The sequence below is a fragment of the Gracilinanus agilis genome, chromosome 2, assembly GCF_016433145.1.
Source record: "Gracilinanus agilis isolate LMUSP501 chromosome 2, AgileGrace, whole genome shotgun sequence".
NCBI lineage: Eukaryota > Metazoa > Chordata > Mammalia > Didelphimorphia > Didelphidae > Gracilinanus > Gracilinanus agilis.
The window spans coordinates 479,666,648-479,694,616 of record NC_058131.1 but is presented as its reverse complement, the minus strand read 5'-3'; the positions used below and the strand labels follow the sequence as shown (position 1 = coordinate 479,694,616).

Genomic DNA, 27,969 nt, shown 5'->3' with positions numbered 1-27,969 from the left:
GTAACATCCCACATTAGCTGATACTTAAAACAAAATCACCTTCAGGAGAAGTCAGCCCCAAAATGCAAAAGGAGGAGGAGAGACAGTTAACCAGTTCACATTCAGTGCTTTATTCCTCCTCTGCATCAGATGGTAAGTGTGAAGAGGCCCCAAAGCAGTGAACACTCCCACATTCATTCTGTGTGCAAGGAAGATGAAAGAAGGCCAGAGACATAGCCTGCATCCCAGTTTCATTTCGGTTCTGGCAGACCAAAATAAAGCATCCTGTATCCCAACTGCGTGCACTTGGCGAGTTCTTCCAAGAATTAACACTTGCTCTGATGTCCATCTTTCTAATATACCACCTTGCTTTAGTAACTGTAAAAAAAAGAGAGAAAATGAATTAAAACCATGTCCTCATCCCTAAAACCTTCTCTTATTCTGAATAATAGCTACCCATTTAACTAGTCAGACTATATACCAAAAGATAAACTTCTGGAGTCAGCAACCACCCTCCTAAAGACAGTTAAAACAGATGATCAATTCTGGTTATTATGAATTACTCTCTCTATTCTATCCAGGTCCTAGGAGGCATGTATACATCACTTCCTCCCTGGATATTATTTTCTTTTCTACAAAATAGAGAGAATATCTACAACACAGAGTGTATATGTGCATTTAAGAGGATAAATGAAGTGAAATGATAATTCAAAGAATTAAAAACACCAATTCTGATTGGCCAGCCCTTCCACTTCAGGAAATAATGCCACTCAGATGGATAGGCAGAAATCTGTTCAAAGCTAAGCTAATGCTTAGCTGAGATATATGCCATCATCTTCAAGGCTGAAGTAACAAAATATCAAGTTTCCCTCATTTTTACCTCTGTGGTGTTTTCCAAGCCAGAGAACTAACTAGTCCCCACATCTGTCAGACAAGATACTGAGAAGGTAAGTAAATTGGCACTAAACACTTCTCAGCCATCTTACCTCTTGTACATTTACTGTAATAAGGCAGAAACCTCATATGACTGTCTCCCAGTAGACATGGGCACCAGATGATGTGATTGTGGCAGAACCACCTCTGGCGCTGAGGACAAGGAACGAGAAGCTCCTTCTGCAAGCACCTCTGTGAACAATAGAATGTATTACTGGGGAAAGAATGAAACATACAGACACAGAGTCACATAGACAAAGACTCACACATACCCCCTGATCCACAAAAGGACTAACAAATAGCTAGTAAGGATGCTTCACTTTAAAAAATGCACTGAGCTTCTTGGCAGGGACTTTAAGTGAAAAGAAAACTAAGCTCTAAGTTCTGGAATTATACCCAAATTCATTCATGTAAAAGTAGCAGCAGGGCATGGTGCACTGTAGAGAATGCTTGGAGAAAGGCAGACCTGGGTTCAAATTCTATTGCTTATATTTAATGCTAGCCATGACCTTGGGCAAATCACTGAACCTCTTCCTGGGCCTCAGTTTCCTCATTGGTAAAATGAGGCAACTGGAATGAATTACTTTGAACATTCCAAATCCAGATCTGATTTTAAACGGAAAGAAATTAAAAAAAAAAAAAAAAAAAAAAAGCTGGGCCAAAATCCCAAGCCAAAGGTTCTGACTTTTATTTTGTAGCCATAAAATACACAAATCAGAGGTCTGCAACCATGCTCAGTTTGAGTGGTTTGAGACATTCAGTTTCCAGATTACACAAATTTTATAAGCAAGGGGTAATGACTCAACAGAGATTATGAACAGGATCCACTATTCAGAACCTATGTTCTGAATAGGGGTCCTGAGCAGATTGATGAGATGGATTTTAAGAATAGATTCCAGTAAAAAAGATTATAAGCAGGGTACTCCTCTTTTCTCCTTCCCCTTCTTGGGTGACTTAGTTATGATGCCATGAGATTAGGAGCCCACTATCCTCATGTCACAACCTCTAGAGTGTATGGCAAGGTAAGGAAAGTGTTACAAGCATTTTCCAGCATTGTGGCTCTTAATTTTATTACCTACTATTATATTCTAACACACCACATTGTATCTATTATCCCTATCTACTCTCATAACCAAGACTAACTCCTTCTATAAATCATAGTTGCAGTTTACTAGCTAAAAAAATAATAAATGATCACTTAGGTTATGATTAATGGCAATTTCCTTTTTAAAGCTGAGCGGAAAAGGCAGAAAATCTAGACAAAAGATTATAGCTTTAAGTGCAAACTGATGCATATTGATATAGGTGTTACATACTCTGAAGATGGGATTAACTCGAGACCCTTGCCCACTTTTAGATTTAATCACCAGAAGCACATATACCCCACTTATCCTTAAGTATGGGGAGATCTGTGACCCACGTATCCTATAGTGGGTGACGAATCGGAAACGACTGATTGCCTCCTGGGCAGTCCTAACCAAAGCTAAAGCTGCAATTGGTCCATGTAAAGTGGAAGGAATGCACAGGAAGTGCATCTTTAAAAGCAGTGGCAACTTTCTGTGAAGTGGAGTTCTTCGGAGTTTGAGTTGGAGGTGGTGAAAGATCTGTTTCATGGACCTGAGACTCTGAAATTTGGTGAGACTGTTCTTGAAACTCTCCCTTAGAACTACCACATGGGTGAGTGAAAAAGGTTGACTCCCTTTCCTGGTTTTTCTGGAGGTACTAGCCTCTGAAGAGGCCCTTTATCTTGGAGGAGGCCTCATAGCTAAAACCACTGTTTAATTTACCTCTGGGCCCCCTTTGCTAGGACCTCTGAAGCCCTGCCTGGTTTGGAACGAGCTGGAGTGATTATGTACTCTGATTTCCTTGATTTTACTCTTTCTCCTTTTGTAAATAAACTACCATAAAAAAGTCATCCTAACTTGAGTTTTAGATATATAAAAACCCTTACCTTCCATCTTGGAGTCAATATTGCGTATTGGCTCCAAGGCAGAAGAGTGGTAAGGGCTAGGCAATGGGGGTCAAGTGACTTGCCCAGGGTCACACAGCTGGGAAATGTCTGAGGCCAGATTTGAACCCAGGACCTCCTTTCTCTAGGCCTGGCTCTCAATCCACTGGACTACCTAGCTGCCCCCTTGAATAATTTATTTTTGGCAACCACATTTTCATAAATTTAGTACAACCTCTTTAATTTGTAACCCTTAGAATACACAACCTTCAAGCTAACTTGAAATTAAAACATATCCCAAAAGTACATTGAAGAAAGCTATCCAGATCCTCTTTTCCTCTGCTTTTTCTTACATCTTTTGCCTTTCTTTGTGGTTGGTAAATTGATATCCATACAATTTCCATATTTTGTGTTTTAATTATCCATCAGTCTTATTTGTGGAAACCAAAAGCTTGTTTGTTCACCATGTAACAAAACATGCCTGGCACAAATTTGTGCCTTGAGGATTTCTGATAGAAATCACATAAGAATCATCTTATACATGAAAAGCATAGTTAAACTATATTCACAAAGGTTCTCTTCTAATGTTCCTTTAAAAGAAAACCAAAATACCCTTAACTTTCTGACTTAGAATTAATACTAAGTATCAGTTCTGAGGCAAAAAAGCAGTAAAGGCCAGGCAATGGGGGTTAAGTGACTTGCTCAGGGTCACATAGCTAGAAGTGTCTGAGGTCAGATTTTGAATGCAGGTCCTTCCATCACCAGGCCTGGCTCTCTATCCACTTGAGCAACTTAATTGCCCCTCTTCTAATTTTTATGTAGTTCACACCAACCTCCTACTCTTGACCAGTACCACACAATTTAATATGGTTTAGTATTATTTTATCTGTGTAAATCTTGTTTTCCCCAACTATACTTTGTGTTCTGACTAGGACCTCTATTTTTTGTAAGCACAGAGTCAGATACTTAATGCTTGCTGGCTCCTGGATAATTTTTCAAGGGGTGGAGAAACTGGCTTTTGACCTTAAGTAAAACTTCTATACAGAGGAGAGTGTTTGACTAAACGACTTAATGCTAAGATTGAAGGGAGTGCTTTTTTTTAGCTGAGCGGCAAGGAATACAGGAAGCCAGTGAAACATGTCAAATACCAAGACAGTCATGTAGAAGATGTGTGTGATAAGCCTTTGAGGAAATAGAAAAAAAATGTTCTCTGCACCTAATTTAAGAGATCAAGGAATCACAGAAAAGAAAAGGGATCTGGACAGAATAATCTGTAAAATAACCAAAAAAGTGAGGCAGGAAGGGATTTAAATTCTTGAAAGGGTAAGAAGGCATTAGAAAAACAATGTTGCTATCAGAAAAATACTGTGCAAGCTATAAAGTACTATATGATTGTAAGCTATTATTATTATTGATGTTATGACCTAAAACTATTCAGAAAAACATAAAAAGGAAAATCTTTGACCACAGAAAGGACTAGTTATTTCACAATGGGCTAAAGATGAAAATACTAACTAACCTAAAATAGAGTGGCATTAGGGCTAAGAGGAATTCACTTCAATTCCACAGGCCCCAAAGCTGATCTATTTCTAGCTCAACCCTGAGGAAGTACAGCACTATACTTAGGTTGAAATCAGATTGGCCTCCAGGGAAGGAGGATTTCAGGTTTTGAACTATAAAGAATTTTAGAAGATCTAGTCCAATGCCTACATTTTATGGGTGAGAAAAGTGGAGATTTGGAGAAGGCTGGTGACTTGCTTATGATCACATAGGTAAGTGGCAGAGCCATGCTTTGAACCCAGGGCCTGGCTCTAAATCCAGAGCTCTTGTCCCTACACTACAATGAATAATGGCATACTGAAGGAAAGAGGTAAAGTTTGCATATGCCTTTGTTTTAATAACACACTAATGTCAGAAATCATTCTAGGGCAGGAAAATAAGGAATTATTTATTCTAGCACATATCATCCTCCTATGCCATCTTCTGAAGGCCATCTATACTTCCTAAACTCAATCCATACATCAATCTTCTTAGTTCTGTTCCTAAATAAAATTCATCAAATGCCTAGCATATGACATGGGAACTGGTCCAGATGCCTAGAACACAGACCAGTGGTTCCCACCCACAGCATAGGAGAGGCAAAAAGCCTTCTTTATGATACTGGCAATGGCAGATCTTACACCAGCTTTAAGATTTACACATGTCATAAAAGCTTACATATCCTAAAGGTGAATAGATCACATATAATGTTCAGTTGTTTTATAATAGTCTTTGATAGCATAAGAGATTTTAAAGGAACTAGCCTAGCTGGAACTCTTCACTTTGGCTACACCTGGCCTTCTCTCCCCTAAAAGACACAAGAAAACCCCATGGTCTTACCTTCCTCTACTCCCAGGATGGTGTTAGTATCTGGTAGATGCAAGGACTCTACCCCAAGGCTGGGCTGTGAGTTTAAAGACACCAGGTTTTTACTATGTACTGAAGCTTCCTCAAGCAAACTGCTGCCCATTAGCGGCTCAGCTGCAGAGAGAAAAAAGGCTGTAAGACAAGTGGGAATTGTATCGAGTCTATCACCATTCCTCACTTCCTCAGAGAGAGAAAGAGCTTCTATTTTCATGTAGGAAGACCAGCTGATCTATTTCATGAATGCCAATTCCCTTTTCATCCAGTCAGAGGAAGCAAGGGTGAAAACTTTGGGCAAAGGATTACTAGAGAGGTGGAAACCCCTGCTTGTGGTAAGCATATGAAGGACATGATGTGTTGGCTAGTTAAAATTGTGAAAAAGAATACTGCAGCTAAAGGGAAACAGAAAGATCCCAACTCCAGAGGGAAATGAGAGCAGTGAGATTAACTCTTCCTCTAGCAAAAACCATGGGATTCTAATCACATTACTAAATATGAGATCAAAAGAGAATCAGAAAAACAAGATCAATAAGACTCAGGTGAGTTTCTTGGCATTTTAAATTTGAATGACTTCACTCCTTCATCCCCATTGCCTTCACCTGTTTGCTCTCGTTCTCGATTCCCTGTTGCTCCCATCCTTGAGTGATGTTTCCTCACATGCACATTCCGGCTCCCACTCTGAGAGAAAGTTTTTCCGCAAACTTGGCACTGATGGGGCTTCATGCCTGAAACAGAAAACAGGTAAGGAATGGGAGGCAATATAAGGAGGTATATTTTTGATAGCAGGAGAGACTCTAGACCAACAAATGAAGGTCCAGAGAGAAGGGGTTAAATAAAAAGGTTCACTGGCAATGAAACTCTGGTGAAAGAAGTTATGATATCCATAGGAAAATTATTCCCTCTATTGAGAGAAAACTTTTTTCCCCTGGGTTGTACCTGACTTTAAGTTATTTGGAGATCTTTTCTGGGGTGGGGGAAAAAATCATCATTTTTGCCTGTATGCTGAAGAGTATTTCCATATATTCTGAAAGATGTCTTTAGCAGGGAAGACTAGATCATCTGCATGGAAGGAGCAAATTGACAGGGTTAGAGGGAACTTAAGCTCCAGAACAAGAGATAGTTCATTGCTTTTTTTGGTCAATGAAATTGGTTTTAGACTTCTCTCCTGGGGGAGACAGAGTAGTAGCACATTTATAATCTTACACCTCCTGGAATATGGCCTATAGACTCATTTGTGAGAGGCACAGATGCTGCTGTAATGGAGGACACTGACTGACAGGCCAGAACATCACACTGCTCCTTACCAGGAAGTAGTAACATTGTTGTTGCTGCTGATCATATCAGGCTCTCTGCATTCATGTGAGCTGAAAGCATCCCTGTGTACATGCGCTGGAAGAATGAGAACATCAGCCCCTAGAGGGCAGGACTAACTGGATTTGTATAGCACCCTGATCAAATAAATGCAAACTAACACTATTTTAATTTTCTCACTGAGCAGCCTGAAGCAGATAGTCAAGTCCAAGAGTTTCAACCAGACTTCCTGGGGACAACTCATGTTTCATCTTGGTTGACATTCAAATCCAAGAAATCTTAAGATGCCTTTCTGTTTACTTCATCAAGACAACACCAAAGTAGTAGCAGTCATTTTTCTGGCAGATTTCCCTCAAAACCTCCCACCTTTTGATTTTCCACCTGTTTTTGAGCTTTTGTACAGCTACATGCAATACAAAAAGCAATCCTACCTGAGTGAACCAAGAGATGCTTCCGAAGGCTAGAGTACTCAGCAAAGGAACGGCCACAGCCTTCAGCCTCACACAGGAATGGCTTCTCACCTGGAGAAAGGAAAGGAGGGAAAAGATTCGAACCCAGAATGAGAAAACACACAGACACACACACGGTTCTTTTCCCTAGGCCATTTATCAGTGTTGCCAATAACACACTATATTCTCAATCAAATCCTTCTTTCTTCATGCTACTTTGTTTCAGTTTGGTTCTCAAAGCTATTCAGATGTCTTTAATATTGTCTTCTGGGGAATTTATTATTACACAACTCAAAATGACTTTCCCTAACTTCTTTCATTCTCTTCGGGTCCTTCGTCTTCCATCTTAAATCCATAATTCTAAGAAATGACATCATCTCTTTGCAGTTCCCTTGTACTCCCCTTCCTTACCTAATTCAAAAGTATAGTTTCAGGTCTATCAATTGCTTCCTTCTTATCAATCTGGGAAAAAAAAAAAAAGGATTCCTTTCCTATTCCTTAAAAGCACCAGTTAACTTTTTTTTCCTTTTACTCATAAGTTCCTTGGGTAAAATGGTGAAATCTCTGGACCCCTTCTCAGAATATTTTAAATACACAAGATTACAAAAGAAATCAATTATATTGAAATATATCTGAAATTTTAAAAATAAAAAAGGTCTATGAACCCAGTTTAAGAACTCCTATTCTAAGGCTAAAGCTTCTACATATATATCCATTTCTTTTAGTCTCAAATCTACCAATCTCTTCTATTCTCCTACGTTATTCCCATTGTCCTCAAAGATGCCTTTTTTTTAATATTGTCTTCTGTAACATGAAGAATACAGAAATGTTTTGTATGATAGCACATATATAACCTTTATCAAATTACTTGCTATCACAGGGGGAAGGGGGAGAAAATTTGGAGCTCAAAATGTTAGAAATACAAGTAAGAATTGTTTTTACACACAATTTGGAAAGAATAAATTCCTGGACCTAAAAAAGGGGCTTAAGTTTCCCCTATTTTTAAGATAATTATTTTTTAAAGCTACTTTGGTTATAGCACTCCCCTTAAATTAACATTCTGCTTCTCTTTCCTTTCAAACAATTCTTGGATAAGTCAGCCTATTTGTTCCCTTCAGAAAAGAGATTAATTTTTTTTTTTTTGTCTTTGTACCCTAGACCAGTGATAGGCAAACTATGGCCTGTGGGCCAGATGTGGCCCCCTGAAATGTTCTATCCAGCAATGCAACATTATTCCTAATCTGACAAATATAAAGAGTAGGATACAATACAATGAAACTTTGAAAGAGTTGCCTTAGAAACAGACTGACAGATGAGTATTTCCTTTCCTTTGGCCCCCTCTTTAAAAAGTTTACCCATCACTGGTCTAGACTATAGTGGGTACTTAGTAATTGCTTAAAGATAGATGCATTTCTAGTTCACAGACAAACTCTCAGCCAATTCATCTTACTCCTTTGCCAAGTCTTTCACCCCCATCACTCTACTTAAGCTGTTTTCCTAAAGGTCACTAATGACCTTATAGTTGCCAACCAATTACTTTTTCCTCAGCTCCACTGACTTTTTTTGTGTTGCCTTAACATTTAGTGACCCTAAACCTGCTTCGAATTCTTTTTTCCTTTGGTTTCTATGCTTCCACATTGCTTTGGTTCTCTTAAGAATGATCACTCATTTTATGACTCTTAAATAGTTCTTCCTTCATCCATTCCTTAACTATTGTTAACTTAGGTTTTGTCCTTGGTTTTATTCTCTTCTCTTTTTATATTTTCACCCTCAATAGTGTTCACTGTGCTATTCATTTCATGGTCTCTCTATACAGGGGGGAAAAAGCAACACCACAGGATAGTGGAAAGAATACTAGAAAGTCACCAGCTCTGACACTAAATGTCTATGCCAAGTAAAAGCACTGAATACTAGAAACTTTGTGTGTCAATAAAGGAATTAGATGATTCTTGTGAGGCACCAGTTTGAATTCCATTTCTGACAATTACTGTTTGATGCTGGACAATTCACTTAAACTTTCTGAATCTAAGTTTTCTTATCTACAAAATGAAGGTAACTACCAAACTCAGAGGGTGTTGCAAGGATGAAATTTGCTCACATATATACAATGTCATAAAAGTTATGATTATCATTTATTGGTACTGAATTCAAGGAAGTGCAATTTCATCAGTGCAGATCTTGTTTCTGTTTATGCAGAATACAGTCCAACCATGATCCCTCCCTACTGCTTCCATGACTTAGCACCCTACCTTGATTCAATGCTGGGGGAGGGAAATGACCTGATAGCCAACTTTCCAGGAATGAGCCTCTCCAAATTTAGCTAGGCTAGGGGGCAGCTGGGTAGCTCAGTGGATTGAGAGCCAGGCCTACAGACGGGAGGTCCAAGGTTCAAATCCAGCCTCAGATACTTCCCAGCTGTGTGACCCTGGGCAAGTCACTTGATCCCCATTGCCTACCCTTACCACTCTTCTGCCTTGGAGCCAATACACAGTATTGACTCCAAAACAGAAGGTAAGGGGTTTAAAAAAAAAAAAAATTTAGCTAGGCTAGCATCTGCCTGAAAGGTATGAAGCTCTCTGCCTCTAAGTCCAACCTTAAAACCTTTCTAACTTGGTAATTAGACCTGCTACCCTACTGATATTATCTTAGAGACTCCAGATTCACCTCCATGCCACAGATAAAATACAGATTTTTAAGGAGCAATACCTCATAAAAGTAAAAACAAAAAGAAAAGTTCCAAGAATGTTATAGATAAAACCCAGAGTTCCCACCTCAAAGAAAAAAATACTGGAAGCATTCAGAAAGAAGCAATTCAAGTTCCAAGGGATTACAAACAGGATCATACAAGATCTGGGAAGGATTACTAAACAGGAAAAGGAATTTATAGTATAATATTCTAAAAAGCAAAAGATATAAGCTTATAATTGAAAATAATTTACCCTCCCAAATTTGAGTATAATTCTACAGGGGTAGTAAAAAGGGGATATTTAATGAAATAAGAGGACTTTAAGGATTCCCAACCTAAGCAGAAATATTGAAATTTAAGTGCAAGAATGCAAGAAAACCTAAAAAGGCAAATTTATAATATTAACTGTAAAGAGTTCTCCCTCTGATGGGGAGAACAAGTGTTCCTTTAGGAACTTAATGTCTTCAAAAATAGAAGTCCCAAGGATAGATTGGTTTTGTTTTGGGGGTCTGATGGAGGGAAAAGAGAAGGAAGGGTAAATGGAAGATTACACCAGGGAATAAGAATATAACTTAGCACATAACTACCTTAGTATTACAATTCAACTTTCAAAATGTCTATGATTTACACTCCAAATTAGTTAAGAGAACTCTTCAAATACAAGAATACTTTATTTCTTTGTAACCCCCTATATACCTAGGATAATGCTCTACATAGCCAGCACTAAATATTTTCCTTAAGATCAAGGATTTTAACTTCCAATATCTAGCACAATACCATGTACATTGTAGTCACTCAATAACAAACTGAATTTATTAAGGAATGCTGATCATTAGATGCCAATACTTGCTGTATTTATAAAGAACATAATGAGAGAGAGAGAGAGAGAGAGAGAGAGAGAGAAAATATCAATTGTCTTTTCTGAATTGCCATGCTGGGGCAAAAAGGAAGTAAAGGGAGACTGGAGGCCAACTGTAATGGCAATAATAGTCACTGTTCAGTTTTTAAAAATATCCCTTTGCCTAGCAGAGGCAACAGTGACCCTTAAAGAAGAGCCAAAGACGAAAGCAAGCTTTGACAACTGTAGTCAAGGTACAGTGAAAGGATGGATTGTTGAGTCAGATGGTTATGTCACCCTCATGAGGCAGGTTTGACCTCTGACCTAATTCTGGCTATCCTAAAGTTGGTCCACATCTATATGATACTTCTCCCCTTGTGTCCTAGGGGATATTGTGAGAATCCCATTAAAGTATATAATGCTGACATTCAATTTGAATCATTACACATAGGTGATGGATTTGTTTGTCTTGCCTTCTCAGTGGTGGAAGAGGGAGGGAGGGAGGAAGGAGAGAACTTGGAATTGAAAATAAAATAAAACTGAACGAAATGAAGAAGCAGTATATATTTCTCAAGGGCAGGGACTGTATCTTCTATTTCTGTATGTAAAAGGCAAGCCTGATCATTTGGTTGCTTGACTCAAATCATGCCTGTTAAGTTTTCCCCAGGTGGCTCACAGTATACCATGCCCACATCACTTTGTATCCACATGTGACCTTGCACATAGAAAATGCTCACTAAGTATTTGTTGCCTGCATGGGAACAGGTCTCATGGATGTTAATGGTTTCACTCTCAGAAAGAGCTGATCCATAGGCTGGTTGGTGAGGGGCAGGGCACACACACCTGTGTGGATTCGAAGGTGGTTTTTTAGATTTCCAGCAGTAGTGAACTGCTTGCCACATCCCAGCTCAGGACATACAAAGGGCTTTTCCCCATTGTGAGTTCTCATGTGCACTTTCAGTCTCTGAAGCACATAAAAACTTTTCCCACAGCCTTCAGCAGGGCAAATAAAAGAACGGTCATTCCTGCAAAAAAATAATCAGAGAAGCAATAACTATACAAAAGTTTTTCTCTTAGAGATCCCAGCACTTCAGTACTTGGGTATGTACAAATTTCCACCTGGGGTTGATGTCTTATGTTATTTTTATGTCCATGTTTGTATTCTTGATAACATGCGAGCTACCTGACAGTGGGAGTCAGGCTTCTGTTCCTCTGGTACCATTATAGCTCCTTTAGTGGAGGATACTAAAGCCAATGGGTGCTCAATCATTGTGACTGTAAAAACAGCTAGTCTTCCCCTTTTTAATATGGAGCAAAAGAAGTGACCCACTTACTCTTCTACTCTAGTCAAATCCATAGAGAAAAGGGCTAGAAAAAAAGACCAAGATTTCCATTCCTTTTTGGAAAGAAACAAGTGGGTTCATCTGCTGGAATCAAGAAATCAACGCTCTGTTCTCTGCTATGTTTTGAATAACAAACAGTTCAAGGCACTCAAAGTAGAATACTCTGAATTCTATAACCAAGTCTTATGTGCCACACACAAGGAGGGGGAAATCCCTTCCACTGAAGAGCAAAAAAATTTGCATCAAGCTAGTTTCCAGGTTTTCTTTCAACCTATATATCATGCAACGTCTACTCAAAATCTTCTATGCTTCCTTGACCTTGGGTCTATCATCTCAAACTTACCTATGTGTTTTTAGGTGGTACTTGAAATGTGCTGGCCACACAAATGTCCGATCACAACCCTCAACTGTGCACTGGAGTCTCTTCTCCTCTTGAGGAAGGTGAGGGAGGGACCCAGAGTCTTTCGGCTGCCCTTCACCAGAAGCAAGGTGAACATTTTCCCCTGTAATAGGGAAAGAAATGACAGAATCAGAAAAATAAAAATAAATATGGAAGCCTCCTCCACCCCCCTTTTTAAAAGAAACTCTTACTTTCTGTCTTAGTATCAATACTATGTATTATAGTTCCAAGACAGAAAAATTTTTAAGGACTGCAATGGAGGTTGTGACTTCCAAGGTCACACAGCTAGGAAGTGGCCCAGATTTGAACCCAGGACTTTCCATCTCTAGGCCTGGCTCTCAATCCATTTTAGCCACCTACCTGCTCCTTAACAACTCTTTCTCTAACTCTCTCCCTCTCTTCCTCCTTCTCCATCCTCCCACCCAAAACATTCAATATGACAAATACAACAATTGGGTTTACAACAAAAATAACAAAACACAACAAAGTAAAAAAACCCTTTATATACTATATTGGAGTAGGAAAGGAAAAATTCCCACCATTGCTACTGGCTTTGGCACTCTTCGCCAACTGTGCTCGTGTAGCAGCAATCAGACTGTCATGAGCCAACTCCTGAACCCGAATGAACCATGGCATGCTACTGTCAGCACTATCACTGGAGAGAAAGTCATTCCCAGAATCCTCTGCCTCATCTTGAACAAATACTAAGTGCTCAGCTGAGGAGCCCAGGCCTGGAAAAGACAGAAGTATTAGAAACATAGTGAGGTCAAATGGAAACTTCTCTTTTTTACACCAAGATAAATTCTCTTGTTCAGATAATAATAATATCTTGCCTTTAGAAAACTTAAGTACTTCAGGTACATTTTAAACAAAGAGCATAACCATTAGAATAGGAATGCTGAGGGTGACTACAGAATTTTTCTGTAGGTTTAAAGTAATTTTCATGAAGTTTTGCCTTGAAGTAGGGGATAGGCTAATATAATCTCTTGAGATCTCTTCCATTTTTACATATTTAACCACACAAAAATCAGTCTGGGGCTAAGACTAGAAATTAAGTCAAACCAGATTACACTTTATCAGGTAGAAAATAGGAATAGTTTTCTTTCCCTGTGGCATCTGATATATATTACATAATCCATAAAATCTTTTGTTTTTCTTAGAAGCAGAGACCAGGACAGGGTAAAAGATACCTGCTCTTGTTAAGTTAAGAAGGATAAAAGAAGTATTGTCACTTGGTTGAAGGTCTTGCAACAAGCTAGGAGATTCTGGAGTTGATAAAAGCTCAGGGGACTTCTGTACAGTATGTGCCCTTGTTTCCTCTCCGTCAGGGCCCAGGTTCACTTGAAGGCTTCTCAACACAGCAGATGAAGGGACCTCCTTACAGGAGTTGGTTGGACTTGGAGTATCATCTAGTAAAGAAAAAATACTACCACTTTACATAGCATCTATTTCCAAGGAGCTCAAGACTGTTATATCATTAATCCTTATCTAAAATTCTCTAATTATTCCTCTGGATAAGCCAGTAACAGGTATCATCTCTTATTTTACAAAATTGGCCCAGAAAGGAAAGGCAAGATTCCTAAAACCATAAATCACTGGCAAAATGAGGAGACTAAATAGCACCTATAGAATCTTTAATTACAACAGAATAACCTGTTGCAAACATTACAGAATTTGTGCTATTTGTGCTGTAGTTATTCAATCATTCCATCCCTGGTGTGTCCAATACTTTATGACTCCATTTAGGGTTTTCTTCACAAAGATACTGGAATGATTTGCCATTTCCTTCTCTAGCTCCTTTTCCAGATGAGAAAACTGAGGCAAACAGGATTAAGTGATTTGCCCGGCTGTGCTCACACAGCTAGTAAGTGTGTAAGATCAAATTTGAACTCAGATCTTCCTGACTCCAGGTTCAGCACTCTCTTCACTATGCTACCTCGCTGCCCATATTATAGAATACAGTCGATTGATGTACTACATTCAATGGTGCTGTTCTTTCCCAATAAAAAAGGAGCATCAACTCATTAACAGGACATTTCTTTAAAAAGTCTCTTCTCCACCAAAACCCTCAACCAGGTTTTTGAAAGGCATATTATAAACTTAGGCCAAATGGCAGACAGAAAGGAAAATGGTAGTCTAGGAAACAAATGGAAGTTTAAGAAATCTTAAAGCTTGAGTTCACACTAAGCCTTAACAAGTAAACAAAAGATATAGAAGACATTGCTCTTCCAGCATCTTTTTGGTGGCAAGAGATGGATTTCCAGGACAGTAACTTGTCACAGAATCCTCAGGGCTTAATTTATCTTTATAAAATGCTAGAAATAACTTTCTTCCTCTTCCAAGAGGAAAAAATATTGTGCTTATAAGAATCAAAACAAAAGCTTAGGCAATGGTCCTGAAACTTCAAAATACAATCAATATTTATTAATACTCAGAAGGTTTTTTAACTCAGAAAAACTTACTTTTTTAAACTCAGAAGTTTATTTTGAGACTCTTTATGTCTTGGAAAATAGAATTACCCCTGAACAATGGGAATTTAAAAGCAGGAGGACAGAACAAGGGAGGTATAAGGAAAAGAAAAAGAAAGGGAAGACAAAGGGAAACAAGTGTGTGTGTGTATATACATACATACCCACACACCCATGCACCCACACTCACAACTTGTACTTGGATAAAGAGGAAGAGAAAGGGAGGAGGAGAAGGGGAATGGGGAAGAGTGAAGAGAGGGACAGGCAAATGACAGTGAACTTGAATCAAAGTCCAGAGCCAAAGATATAGCTACTGCTGACCTCAACCACAAGATCATATAGAACCTCCTTTTCCTCTCAAATATTCAGTACCCAAATAGATCTATGATCTCATCAGTGAGAGTAGTTGTACCTACAGTGACACAGGTCAAAATCCATCCCTGCCTATTTCCATCTATTCCCATAGGCTAATATGCTGGGAGCCTTCCTCACTTTCTCCTGACACTGCAAGAATGATGGAGCATGTGAGCCATCCATTGGCTATTTCTCACTCTAACTATATCATGAACCCATATTTTTTCCATTTTTTTTTTGGGTCAGCCTTTAGAACAGTACATACAACATATGTAATATTTTGCAACTTATTCATACCCACCATGCACATATCCATTACCCTTTGAGAAAGTCTCAATTTTAAGTCTTCAGAAACTTTAGCATTCCAAAGCTCTGAGCTATACAACTCTGAAAAAATGTTGACATTTAAAGTTTGTTTCAGGGAGAAACATGAAGAAAATAAAAGAACCTTGCAATTTCCCAAAGACAACCAAGCCTGCTTTCTTCCTCCTCATCAATTCTAGGCCAAATGCACTCTCCATTTGCAGTGTCTCTCCAAGATACATATATTAATGGATGATTTTTATAGCTTTCCCATCCAACTATACGTCATAAAACAAAAGGTATTTTTTACCTCCTTGGTTTTTCCTGTATGGATAGAGAGGATGAGGAGAGACAGAGAAAGAGAGAGAGAGAGAGAGAAAGAGAGAGAGAGAGAGAGACAGACAGACAGAGAGACACAGAGAGAGAATCTACTAGGTTATGTGCCAGGCACTATGTTAAGTATTCTTTTACATTATCACCACTTTACAGTTGAGGAAACTGAGACAGACAGGTTAAGTGATTTGCACAAGTAGGTGTCACATTTACACAAAGGTAGGTAGATTTTAACTCAGGTCTTCCTGATTCCATGCCTAATGTTCTATCCATTATGCCACTAGCTGCCTCTCATAGCACTGGTTCCACATATTCACTTCCCTGTTAAAATTTCAACAACTTTTGTCCCCTTTCTTGTATTCTTGCAAATCACTTCCAAATAAAGAGGGAAAAATAGTACCACTGAAAAACAGCAGTACACAGGTGTTTTATATAAAATTACAAATTTGTAGTCAACAGCTTTTATTATGAACCTAACCAGATTTAGCATTCATAGTCATGTACTTTAAACAGGTGTCAGAAAATACTAAAATTCATAAACTCAGTTGAGCAGGGCCTTAAAAGAGTAGTGGCTCCCATCTAATAGAGGAATCCCTTCCATGATATCCATTCTGGGTGAAAACTTGCACTGACTCAGAGTTAGCAATCAAAATACTTCCTTCCATGTCTGAATAACTCAAAATTCTTCATACTAGGTTGAATCTGTTTTCCTGAAGTTAGTATTTATATAGCACTTAAGGTTGCAAATCGCTTTATAACTATTATCTCATTTTATGTTTTATACTAAATTCATAGTGAACTAAAGCCCCCTAAAACACTTAAGTCAGGAAGTGCAAGAATAAACATTTATTCCCTATTATATTTCATCCCCTTAATTTTTTAAGTTCACTCTAAATCCTGATTGCATTAACTAACATGTTTAGCTATTCCTCTCAGCTCTATGTAATACATACATTTAATCAATGCCCTCTCCAATGATCAGGTCTGTACCTATCATGTAAATGGAATTAGCGCATCCTCATTCAGTCTATTTTAATTTGAAATCGAGTTAATCTGATTTCTGGTGACCATACCTTAAATATCTAGTTTCCCGTCTTACACTATAAACCACGAATGTCAGTTAACAATAATTACAACTGCCATTTACATAGCATTTTGGAATTTACAAAGTTCCTTTACACATAATTTATTCTATCCCTAAATAAGACTATAAACTAACAAGAATAAAATATAATCTTCCCTAATTTATATATAAAGAAATTTGAGGCTAAAGGGTTAAATAACTTGCTGAAACACAACTATCAATTAGCAGAGCTGGGACTGAAACCCAGTTCTCACTACACTATTCTGATTATTAATCAAAGTGAATGGTTCTAACGAGAAGGCCCTTTTCACTACCAGCTATTTCTTCATTTTTTCTAAGTCAGACTGCAACATAAGGGATAGGTTACAGAAGAAGAAAAAAACTTGCCTAGAATAAAAATAAAGCATTACAGAATGGTTTATGGGAATAGGTTGTAGATTTTTTTAAAAACCCAGACCTTTTTAAACCTTTACCTTCTCTCTTAAGAATTATTGGTTCCAAGGTAGAAGAGCAGAAAGGGTTAGGCAACTGGGGTTAAATGACTTGCCCAGGGTTATTCTACTAAGAAGTAGCTGAGGCTAGTCCCTTCTCATCTCCAAATTTGGGTCTAATTCTCTTTTTAAAATGATCTTTGCAAATAGGATAGATTATCCTTGATACTAGAATACCATCAGGGGCAGGAACTCTGACTACCATTTCCTTTATAACTCTCCATAGTATGAGGTGTGTTTCGCAAACAGTAAATCTTTAAAAAATATAATGAACTTGATGGACCTGGAATTGTTCAAATGTAATCTTTATGAAGATAAACAAAAATGACTCAACAAAACCTCAAAGTTCTAGCTAATCCAATCCTCTTAATTTGAAATCTTATTTTGAATGAATGCCTTAAAACAGGGTTTTAAAAGTATGCTTTGGATAGAGGTTCTGATTGAAGTTTTCAATTTTCAAGGAAAGAAAAAAAAGTAGCACGGTTCCATTAAGACACTGATAGTATTGAAATGATTCAAATTTGGGTCATAAGAAGTGGGAGTTCTCTACAGTATTATCTGGAAGGAACTTTAGGAATGGCTCAAGAGAAGTAGCACTAAGATCTGGATTTAAGTCATAGTGCTACAACTTTCTGATGTGCGGCCTTGTGCAAATCACTTACCCCTTTCCAGGACTCAATTTCCTCATTGGTAAAATAAGAATTAGATCAAATCAGTGGTTCCCAAACTGTGGGCAATTGAGTCTACATTATCTCAAGAGATTCATAAATCCATGTTCATCAAGTAGTGTCATTTTTAGTTTTATTTAACTCAAAATATATACCACGACTTACAATCTACCCTCTTCTAGTTATTGTCAAGGGTATCAATATTCTTTTGGTCACTCAGGTTCACAATCATGTTGTCATTTGACTCCTACTTCACACTTACCTCACAATCCAATTTACTGTCAAATTTTGTCATTGCTATCTTTACTACATCTTGTACATTTTACTTTCTCTCCATACACATAGCTACCACCCCGATATAGGTCCTTATCACCTCATACCTGGACTGGACTATTATAATGTCCTAGTTGGTCTTCCTGTTTCATTCAGTTGCCAAACTAATTTTTCTAAAGTATTAGTCTGACCATATCCCTCTACTTCAACTCTAATTTCTATGACTTCCAGAATTAAATATAAAAGGCTCTGCTGGATGGCCCCTTCCTACCTTTCTGGTCTTCTTAACTGTACACTTGCCTATTTGCTGTTACTTAACCATGATAATATATCTCCCTACTCCATACCTTTTCACTGGCTATCCCCTAAAACCTCCTCACTTCCATTTCTTGACCTCTCTGGGATCCTTCAAGACTCAGCTCAAATACCACTTTCTGCATAAGTTATTTCTAGCCTATTCTTAATACCACCTCTTCCATTTACACTTGTATATATTTGATAAGTACACCTATTTGAGTGTTGTTACTTCCATGAAAATGTGGGCCCCTGGAGGCCTTTCTTTGTATCCCTAGTGCCTAGCACATAGTATGTGCCTAATAATGCTTGACTTAACAGAATAAATAAGCAAACAGACCTATTACATACTAAATAAAAATCTCTCTCTCTATATATATATATATTTCTATTTTTAAAGTTTGCAGATGCTGATTCAGAAACTACAATCAATTCATTTAAAAACAATACTGAATTTATAGTATTTTTTGTAATTTATTTTCTCATAATAGAAAGTAATGGTACAACTACTATTATGTAATTTTTTTTTTTTAACGTTAAAAAGGAGTCCTTCTGCTCCAAAAGGCCAGCAATCCCTCGAGTACATGTTCTCTATAGGCACCATCTGGCTAGGGTACTTCCTGTGTCAAACATCAAATAGCCTGGAGTTGACAAATGCTTCTCTCCCCGGCCCATTTGTCTGCCTCCTCCCCATTCAAGTATCACAGGTGGAGTCCAGGAGCAAGAGAGATGAATATCTAGAAAACGTCTGGCCAGCTCCCAAGTAGATTCTGCATCACATGGCACTATCTAATGCTATAGATTTCTTCTTCATGGGCAAAAAGAATAAAGCACCCTTTTGTACTAATGGGTAAGACTACACCAAAAATACCATGATGAAAGTGTTAGATGCCATGGTAACATGAGATCTAAATATCAAGTCCAGCCTTAGAAGGTCCAAATTTGCTTCTTCCTTTTTCCTTATTTTTCTATATCCACTTATTAGTTACCATAGAGATAGGCTTTCTCACTATACCCATTCAACTCATTGAGCATCCTATAACAGTTTAAACCCCTTCTAGTGCCTAGTCCTCAGCACAGCACTAGGGTATATGTAGTTACTACTTAACACATGCTTGTTGATTGGCTAATTCTGTCACTTATTGTCATTTTGTTCATCCATTTGTGATTGTAAATTTACCTGGTAACACGAGCCGGCTGCATTCTGAGGTCTCAGTAACAGGCAGCAGGGACAGACAAGTGATGTCTTTAGGTTCGGATTCCACCAGACCTTGTCCCAATGGTATGGACGTGTTCTGAACAAACTGGACCAGCAGCTGGAAGGGGAAGAAAAGAGAGATGGCATTCAAACGAAGGGGCGCTGTAACTGGACACCTGAATTTGTATATGTACCAAAAAGTGGAGGCATCATTGTTAAGGCATAATAGTTTATCTCATTAACCATACCTGCTCACTCCCTAGCTATGTGATCACTTAATCCCCAATGACTAGCCTGTAACACTCTTTTGTGTTGGAACTGATACTTAGTATTGATTCTAAGACTGAAGGTAAGGGCTTTAAAAAAAAAATGGATTGGAAGGCATGGTGGCCTCTCCCAAAACTGAGATTCTACTGACTCCACCAAACAGGAATAGCAACAACAGAACAATGACCATCAATACAAAACTAACAAAAATGGCTTACATTCTGTTAGTGTTCATATATTTATGAATGCATAATAAAGGATATGGCATGCTCTTGTCAACACGAACACTTCTAACAATGTAAATTTGTCACTGTAAATTACCTAGAATCATAATCATTTCCAGTCTATACAAATATAACCATAACTTGAGGATCAATTATAGGCTATAGCCCACAGAAGGAAGATAAGCCCAGATTAAGCTCACCTCTGGTTTGGACTCTAACTCATCCGATAACATTGATTCAGCTTCCAAATCCTGTAACTGTTAAAGGGTATTATAAAGCTCAACTCAAGAGTCAATGACTATCTCCTGTTATTTTCATATTTCCCAAGAGAGTACAATGATCTTATAGTTAAGGTGTCTTGGGCAGTTAATTTAACCTAAAATAGAAAAGAAAAACATAATTAGCTCAGAATTCTTGGTAAATAACAAAGACTCAAAATCAAAAGTTCTTGACCAAATCAGCATCACAAACAAGTTTTTAAAAAAATCAGCCCCAAAACTTATTAAGTCAGTTAAACCCTTATTAGTATTTTCCACACCATTACTATGATGATGAAGTGATAACAGTAAACACTGATCCCCTGAAAGAGTAGAGTACCAATGTTATGTGTGGTATCTCCAATTTTAATTTAAATTCTTATTTTCTTACAAGCTAAATTCTTTCAGAAACTGGACCTCTGAGTCCATGTGAGTTTGAATGGCTATTACTAGCAGTATCAAAAAAAAAAAAAAAAAAAAAAAAAAAAGTAAAAAGCAAACTGTTCAAGTGAATATAAATCCAAGGGAAACTCAAATATTTGGTGACTAACTGAAATCTTTATTTTTCACTCTTTAAAGATAATAATTTACAAAATGTTTATGAAAGGATACTTTTAATTTTTTCCTCACAAATTAACCATAATTCACTCACTTTTACAATACCTTTGCTCTCTTACACGCTCTTCCTTAACTCTGCTATTGCATAAAATTATCCTGTAACAATAATTTATCCACAGAAGTAAAAATCCAGCTTGACAACATACCTTTCAGTTACTTCTTCTAGCTTACCTTGTCCTCCTCTTTCACTGCCTAGTTCTCTCTTTCAATAGTTACCACTAAAATAAAGTTAACTACTGAGTGGTTCAACCAACACAGGTGGACATGTCCCTACTTGGCATCAATAGGCAGTTATGGCTTTCTAGAGTCAATTTTGAGAATTCAGGTTTTTAAGCATGACCTGATACCTACTTCCTATTATTAGCCCTTCTAAACAAATTAAGGAAATAAATCCCAAATCTTAAAAAAAAATGAAATCAGGAAATGAGCTAAACAATACTTAATAAAGCCTTTCCTCTACTTTCTTTTTATTAGGTTTTAATGGAAACTGATTTTTTGGCTACTAGTACAGACGTCTATTCTCTTCCTCTAGCAAAAACTGGAACACTGGGAAGGAACAGCTAGTACTTAAGAGAGATCTCTTGATACTGGATCCCAAGTTAACAAATTTAGCTCTTTAAATAATATAAAGAATAATGATACCTTCTCATTGACATCTATAAACCAGACCCACTGGGTAGTGATTTTTTAAATTGCCAACTAAATATTATTCAATAAAACCATGACACATTTGTTTTAAAGGTTTTATGTTAATAACAAGATAAAAATAATTTTAATTTGTCAGTTACCACACCCCACCCAAGTTCCCATCACCTTTCTTTCTTTGTCAATATATTCTTTATTATTCTTCCATTTACACGGTCACATTGTATAATTCTGTTCTGGTGCTGCTTTTTTCACTTTTCATGATTTTATAAAAGTCTTTCCAACTTTTATATTCTTCATATTTATTGATCTTAGTTGCAATGCAGTTTTAGGTTATGATAATATATATTTAACCAATCTTTTATTTTTAGAAGTGCAAATCTTCATTCATCAGCTTTTTGCACTCTTCCCAGGCACCCCTTAAATATTACCTATAAAGATTTTCTGTGAAAATTGTGTTAAAGATTCTATCCAATCCCATGAAGAAATCCAATGCTATTTTGCTTGATGTTACCATGAGTACTCTAATTTTGGAAATATCATTTTTACTTAATTTTGCCTAGCCAGAATGTCCCCTTAATCACTTTTCATTTGTCATTTCAGTTTTACAAGCTGTGTCTTGTTCAAATGCACAAGTTACAGGTGTTCCCAAAGTCTCAGTTTCTGTTTTTGTGAGTGGGCCAAATGAAAGAAGGAAAAATGAACATGATTTTTCAGATTAACAATAATGCTGTTATCATCATCATTATTATTAATTGGGGTTTTAAGATTAATAAGCTTAAAACTGCACTGAGATTTTTGGGACTATATGTATTAAACTTAATTCTCAAATAAGTAATGGTTATAAAAGAGACTTTTGTTCAAATTTGGCCCAACATTAGCTGAATGACCTTGTTGTATAAGTCGCTTAACCTATTGCCTAGGAGGCAACTAGGTGGCCCAGTGGATAGAGGGCTTTGGAGTAAGGAAGACTCATCTTACTGAGTTCAAATCTAGTTTCAGACATCAGCTATGCAACCATGGACAAGTCACTTGTTTTACCTTAAATTCATTGAAGAAAGAAAATGCAAACCACACCGTATCTTTGCCAAGAAAACTCAAACAGTGCTCATCAACAATATCTCTAATAACTGGCAATATCACCAACACATTAATTTTCGGTTGAGACGGTTGGATTTTCTATTATTTCATCTGCAAATAATAACATTCTGACCTCTTCACTTTTGTTGTTTACCTCTTTCTTTTTCCTGTCTTATTGCACCTAATATTTCCAATATTCTGTCAGACAGAAGAATTCAAAACAGGCACTCTGGTTTTGTACCTTTTCAGATCCCAAAGTCTCCAGTGTTCTCTTCCACTTCAAACTAATTTGTATTTTCTTATCTCTACCCATGCTCAGTAAAACTCAGATCCCTCAAAGTTAGAGACTGTTTTACTTTTGTCTTTACATCTCTACCATATAACAGGGTGCTTAATACATTTTGAACTAAATCTCAAAGAAGAATAAAAACAGCAGGAATAGTAACCTAGATTACTCAATCCAAACTTACCAAGATTTCTTAAAATTAATTTAACTTATTTAAGAAAAATTAAGGGCAATATCTGTTACTCAGATAACTGAAAGCCATATGGCAGTCCTTTCACTGTGGCATCTACCTCTCCAAAAAACATCTGCTAAAACAGGCATAGCCAATTTTTGTTGCCCCTTGTCAGTAAGAAACCCAATGTTCTCCCTTTCTCAACACGGCTGATACAATAAATGATACAACAATGTATTTTTTACTCTACTGTTTGAGTAGGAAATAACAAAATCTTCATTTATTAATGAATCTAGGCCAGATATCATAATCACTTTTATATGCAACCTAATTCCTAACAAGGAAATCTTGATTTTATGACATATTCTCCCTTTTCCACTTTCTAATATGAAACATATCTGTTTTTCACTAATGCTTAGTTCATCAAGAGTAGCTATTAATAGTTTGCTGACATGGTAGTAACCTATAAACTTCTTTCCTACCACCTAAGGCCCAATTCCAATCCTTGTCCTATTTTCAACCTTTACGTCCACCCCAAAAAGGCCATATTTAGGCCATAAAGATAAAAGAAGTATGGTCAAAGACCAATAATTATACCAACACACTTAGGGGATATAAGACCATAGCACCAGCCGAAAGTGCCCCAATAGTTATGCATATTCTTAAATTTTGTGTTGATTTCACTCACATTAAAAAAAAAAAAAATTTGGTCCATTACAGAGTAACAGTTTTAAAAAAAAGGGCATGAAGCACACTAAATCCCTACTACAGTTACTATTATTCAATGGAATTTAGATACTAAAACAAAATGTCAGATTCTACAAAACTTTGCAATGAATGCTCCCAGAGAACAAGAGCCTTGCACTTGATAGTGTACAAATAAGTAACAGAAGAGCTTTGGCATGAAGCATAAAACTTCTGAAGAACTCTTTTTTGTTCTCTTAAAAGTAACTAAAGTTTGAAAACCTACATCCTTTCCCTACAATATCATTCTACTTCATATTATTTTCAATCGATATTTTCATTAAATAACAGAGAAGTGAAAAAAGAAGTAGTACTTTACATAAAGATCTAAGATCTCAATCAGAATCCTGGCTACCACTAATTTATAATCTGAACAAATTACTTATCTATGTGGACTTCAGAAGTACCCTTTGGAAAATGGAATTATGTATCAACCTGAGATTATACTGAATAAAACCTAATAAAAATAAGGTATAAAATACTTTAGAATAGTTGATAAAAATGAAAGCACAGCCAGGTCAAATGAAGTAAGCACACTGCTCAATTAAAATGATCCAAATAATCAAGATTCTAATTGAATCCAACAGGCAGGGTTGTGCCATGGAAAGCACTACAACCAGATTGAGAAGACTCTATGTGACCTTTGCACCCATATCCCCATATGTAAAACAGGGATAATACTCAATTACCTTTAACTATCATTCTCTCAAGCTACTGTCCCTTTCACACTCAAAATAAATGACTACTTATTTACTCTACTTCCTCTAATCTCACTCATTTCTCAACTCCTTACAATATGGTTTCTTGGCCTCAACTGGAACTCCAATTACTCTCTCCAAAGTTACTATCATCATTTAACTGCCAAACTCAAAGGCTTTTCCCTCAATAATCACCATGCTTGATTTCTTGAGGGCATCTGACATTGTTGAATCTTTTCTTCCCTGGATTTTTGTAAAAATAGTGTTATGTTTCTCTTTCTAACTAATAGATTTTTCTTGAGTCTCCTTTGCAGGATCATGTACAACCACCTTTATGTGGATACACCTATGGGCTGTCCTGGGCCTTTCTCCCTTTCTATCTCTATGCCCTCTGTGATCTCAACAGCTTGGAGGTATTCAACTCTCTATCTTCCCTATGCCAATGACTCCAAAGTCTATATATACAGCCTTCACCTCTTCTTTCTCCAGTTGTAAACATTAGATGCCAATAGACATCACAAACTCAATCTATGTCCAAAACAGAACTCATGATCTTTTCCTTTAAATTCATTTCTCCTCTTAACTTCCCTATTTCTGTTGAAAGCACCATCATTCTTCAGTCACCCAGGTTCACAAACTAGAAGATATTGTTAGCTTTCCAATTCCACTTGCCACCCCCTTCTTCCTTACCCCATATCAAATCAGTAGTTAGGCCTTATTAATTTTACCCTTTAATGTTATTCTATTTTATATTGTTAACCCCAACTTCTCTCTCCTTAACCTGAATTCTGATCTTCCCTCTTGTGGATTTCAGCTTCTCAACTGGTCTTCTTCCATCTTGTCGCTTATTTTCCAAATAGCTGCCAAACTGATATTCCCAAGGTACAGGTCTAATCTAAAGAGCAAGTCATTCTTCTGCTCAAGAAGTTTTAGTGGCTCTCTCTACTGTGTTTGTATTGTATATTAACTCCACTTTTTTCATTAAAGTTCTTCACTATCTGGCTCCAGTCTCTTTCCGGGTTGACACCCTTCTCAATCTACATTTTGGCCAAACAGGCCTACTTGCTCAATCACTCCCTTCCTTGGGCCTGTACACAGGCAGTGCCTTATATGAGGGATACTCTCCCTCATAACCTACTTTTTTGATCTCATTGCTCCCCTTCAAGACTCAGTTCAAATGTACCTCCCTCAAGAGATCTCTCCTGATTACCCTAGTTGTTAGTGGTCCCTCTATCATTGTGCAGTTATGTTTATTTTGGATATACACTGTACTGACTTGTGTGGGGAAATGTTGTATCTTATCAAGAGAATAAGTTTTTTAAGGACAGGAATTGCCTCAATTTTGTAGCTACAATGCCTAGTACAGAGGAGGTAGTAATAAATAAAGTAACAATGGTCATCAACATAAAGAATAAAATTTAAATATATGCTTAAAACTCACATATTAATATATAGCAATGTGCTTACTAAAACTAACACAAAGGAGGAAAAAATCCAAATAACATTATAATAGTAACTTGTCCCCTGATTTAAGAGGCCACTGTAACTACTGCCTAGTCTGTATCTTTGCTCCTTTCAGCCCTCTCTGTATATTGTTGGGCCACAGTGACTGTTGTCATCAGAATTTTAACACAAATCCCACTGATTATAGTGCATTTTACAGACAAAAGCATTTTCAAAAGGAAAAACCATGATACATATGGCAAATAGATAATTTCCAAATCTTTGTATGGAGTAGTACTATAGAAGATCATCAAATTCTACTGATGATAATTATGGAGTACTTGATAATACCATAAACCAGAATCACTGAATTTCAGAGTTATGAGGGGCCTGAATGGTCAAAGGTTTGGTCCAACAAATGGATCTGTTTAATTCTGTTTAATTTAATTAACAAATTTAGAAAGATTCCATTTGGTTGGTGGATCAATCACCATATTTTACAGACAAGAAAATTTAAGACACAAAATGATTAAGCAGCTGCTTACCAAATGTCATCAATCTAGTTAAAGGCAAGCCGGGGCCAAAATTTAGCTCTCCAAAGTCCTAGGCCATTGACTTTCTTTACACTAGCGTTTTCTCTTTCAATCACAAACTAAATATTTTAAATCTGAAGAAATTATCTCTTATTCTCTGCATTCTGATCCAGGTAAACACAACACAGATATTTATAGAATGATAACTTTATAGCAGAATGGGACCTTCAAGGTCATCTGCACCCCATTTTAACAACTCTGGAAACTGAAGTCCAGAAAGTTTAAGTGACTTGGAGAAGGAGTTCTAATCCAATGCTATGGTCACTGCACCAAGAGAGCTATTCATTTGGATTTTGAGAAACCACCTCTATCCAAAAAATTAGGGCCAACCTGCAAAAATACTTAAAACATTTCCAACTTAAAACTGTCCAAGATTAGCTTCCAGCTCCAGAAAATGAAAATGAGTTAAATTTTTTGGCTCTTTGAAAGGTAAAGGGGGCAAACTCCCCCTCCCCCCAAAAAACAACTAACCGTTTCTCTTTTTTTCTTGTTGTTGATGGAATAAAACTCGCTAAGGGTTTGTGGAGTTCGAATAAATTAAATGAATGGGGACATTCAGTTCAAAAAACAGGAAGGAAGGTTAAACGTTCAGTCAACCTTGTCCCTTCCTTTCCCGCCCCCGAGATGACCGCAAAGGGCGGACGAGGGCAGGCCGCAGCCAGCCCACCCTCCCTCCGGCACTAATCACCCCTCCGTGGACCCCCACCAAAGGCGAGGAGGCCGAGGGCAGCCTGGGATGACACGTCCAGACGCAGCCTCCGCCAGGCGAGAACAGCCACCCGCCTCCATTTTTTTCTAGGGCCTTCGGACAAGGAGCCCAGCCCAGGGGAGGCCAGGCTCGCCGGAGGATAATAAGCCAGTGTCGCCCCAGAGACCCTGCCGGGAAGCTCAGACAAGTCACGACTCTCTGGCGCTCCTGGCCTCTCCGGGTGGAGAGGCCCGAGGCCTGAAGCTGCGGCCCCGGACTAGAGGTCCCCTCCCTAACCCCCCAGCGGGGCTAACTCCCGGGAAAGAAGTCTGGGATGGGGGCAGCTTCCCTCTCCTTCCCACTTTCCCTCCAGGGACACGGAGCCGCGCCTCCCGTCTTTGCTGGAGCTGGGCCCCGCCGCACGGCACTCACCCGGTGCTGACCTAGCTGGACGGAGACAATCCCAGCTCTCACCTTCTTGTCCCGGGCGGCCAGCCG

At 37.8% G+C, this 27,969-nt stretch overlaps 1 protein-coding gene across 1 annotated transcript; it reads right to left on the bottom strand.

Annotated features, from left to right (window-relative positions):
• Positions 1-89: 89 nt before the first annotated feature.
• On the bottom strand, positions 90-27,969 carry ZNF410 (zinc finger protein 410). The gene is made up of 12 exons (XM_044664937.1): positions 27,904-27,969; positions 20,448-20,623; positions 19,739-19,874; positions 13,481-13,699; positions 12,830-13,021; positions 12,234-12,393; positions 11,391-11,572; positions 7,006-7,095; positions 5,863-5,988; positions 5,240-5,380; positions 966-1,104; positions 90-357 (listed from the first exon to the last, which is right to left on the bottom strand). Exons 2-11 carry the CDS (start codon positions 20,478-20,480, stop codon positions 977-979), a joined length of 1,407 nt encoding a protein of 468 aa, XP_044520872.1. The 5' UTR covers positions 20,481-20,623; positions 27,904-27,969; the 3' UTR covers positions 90-357; positions 966-976.

Coding starts and splice junctions, on each gene's coding strand:
- ZNF410 (XM_044664937.1), bottom strand. CDS start 20,480: ATGTTATCGGATGAGTTAGAGTCCAAACCAGAG. Junction 12,394..12,829: donor TGCCAAAGCCAGTAGCAATG/GTGGGAATTTTT, acceptor TCCCTATTACAG/GGGAAAATGTTCACCTTGCT. Junction 7,096..11,390: donor CCACCTTCGAATCCACACAG/GTGTGTGTGCCC, acceptor TCCTTTCTCCAG/GTGAGAAGCCATTCCTGTGT.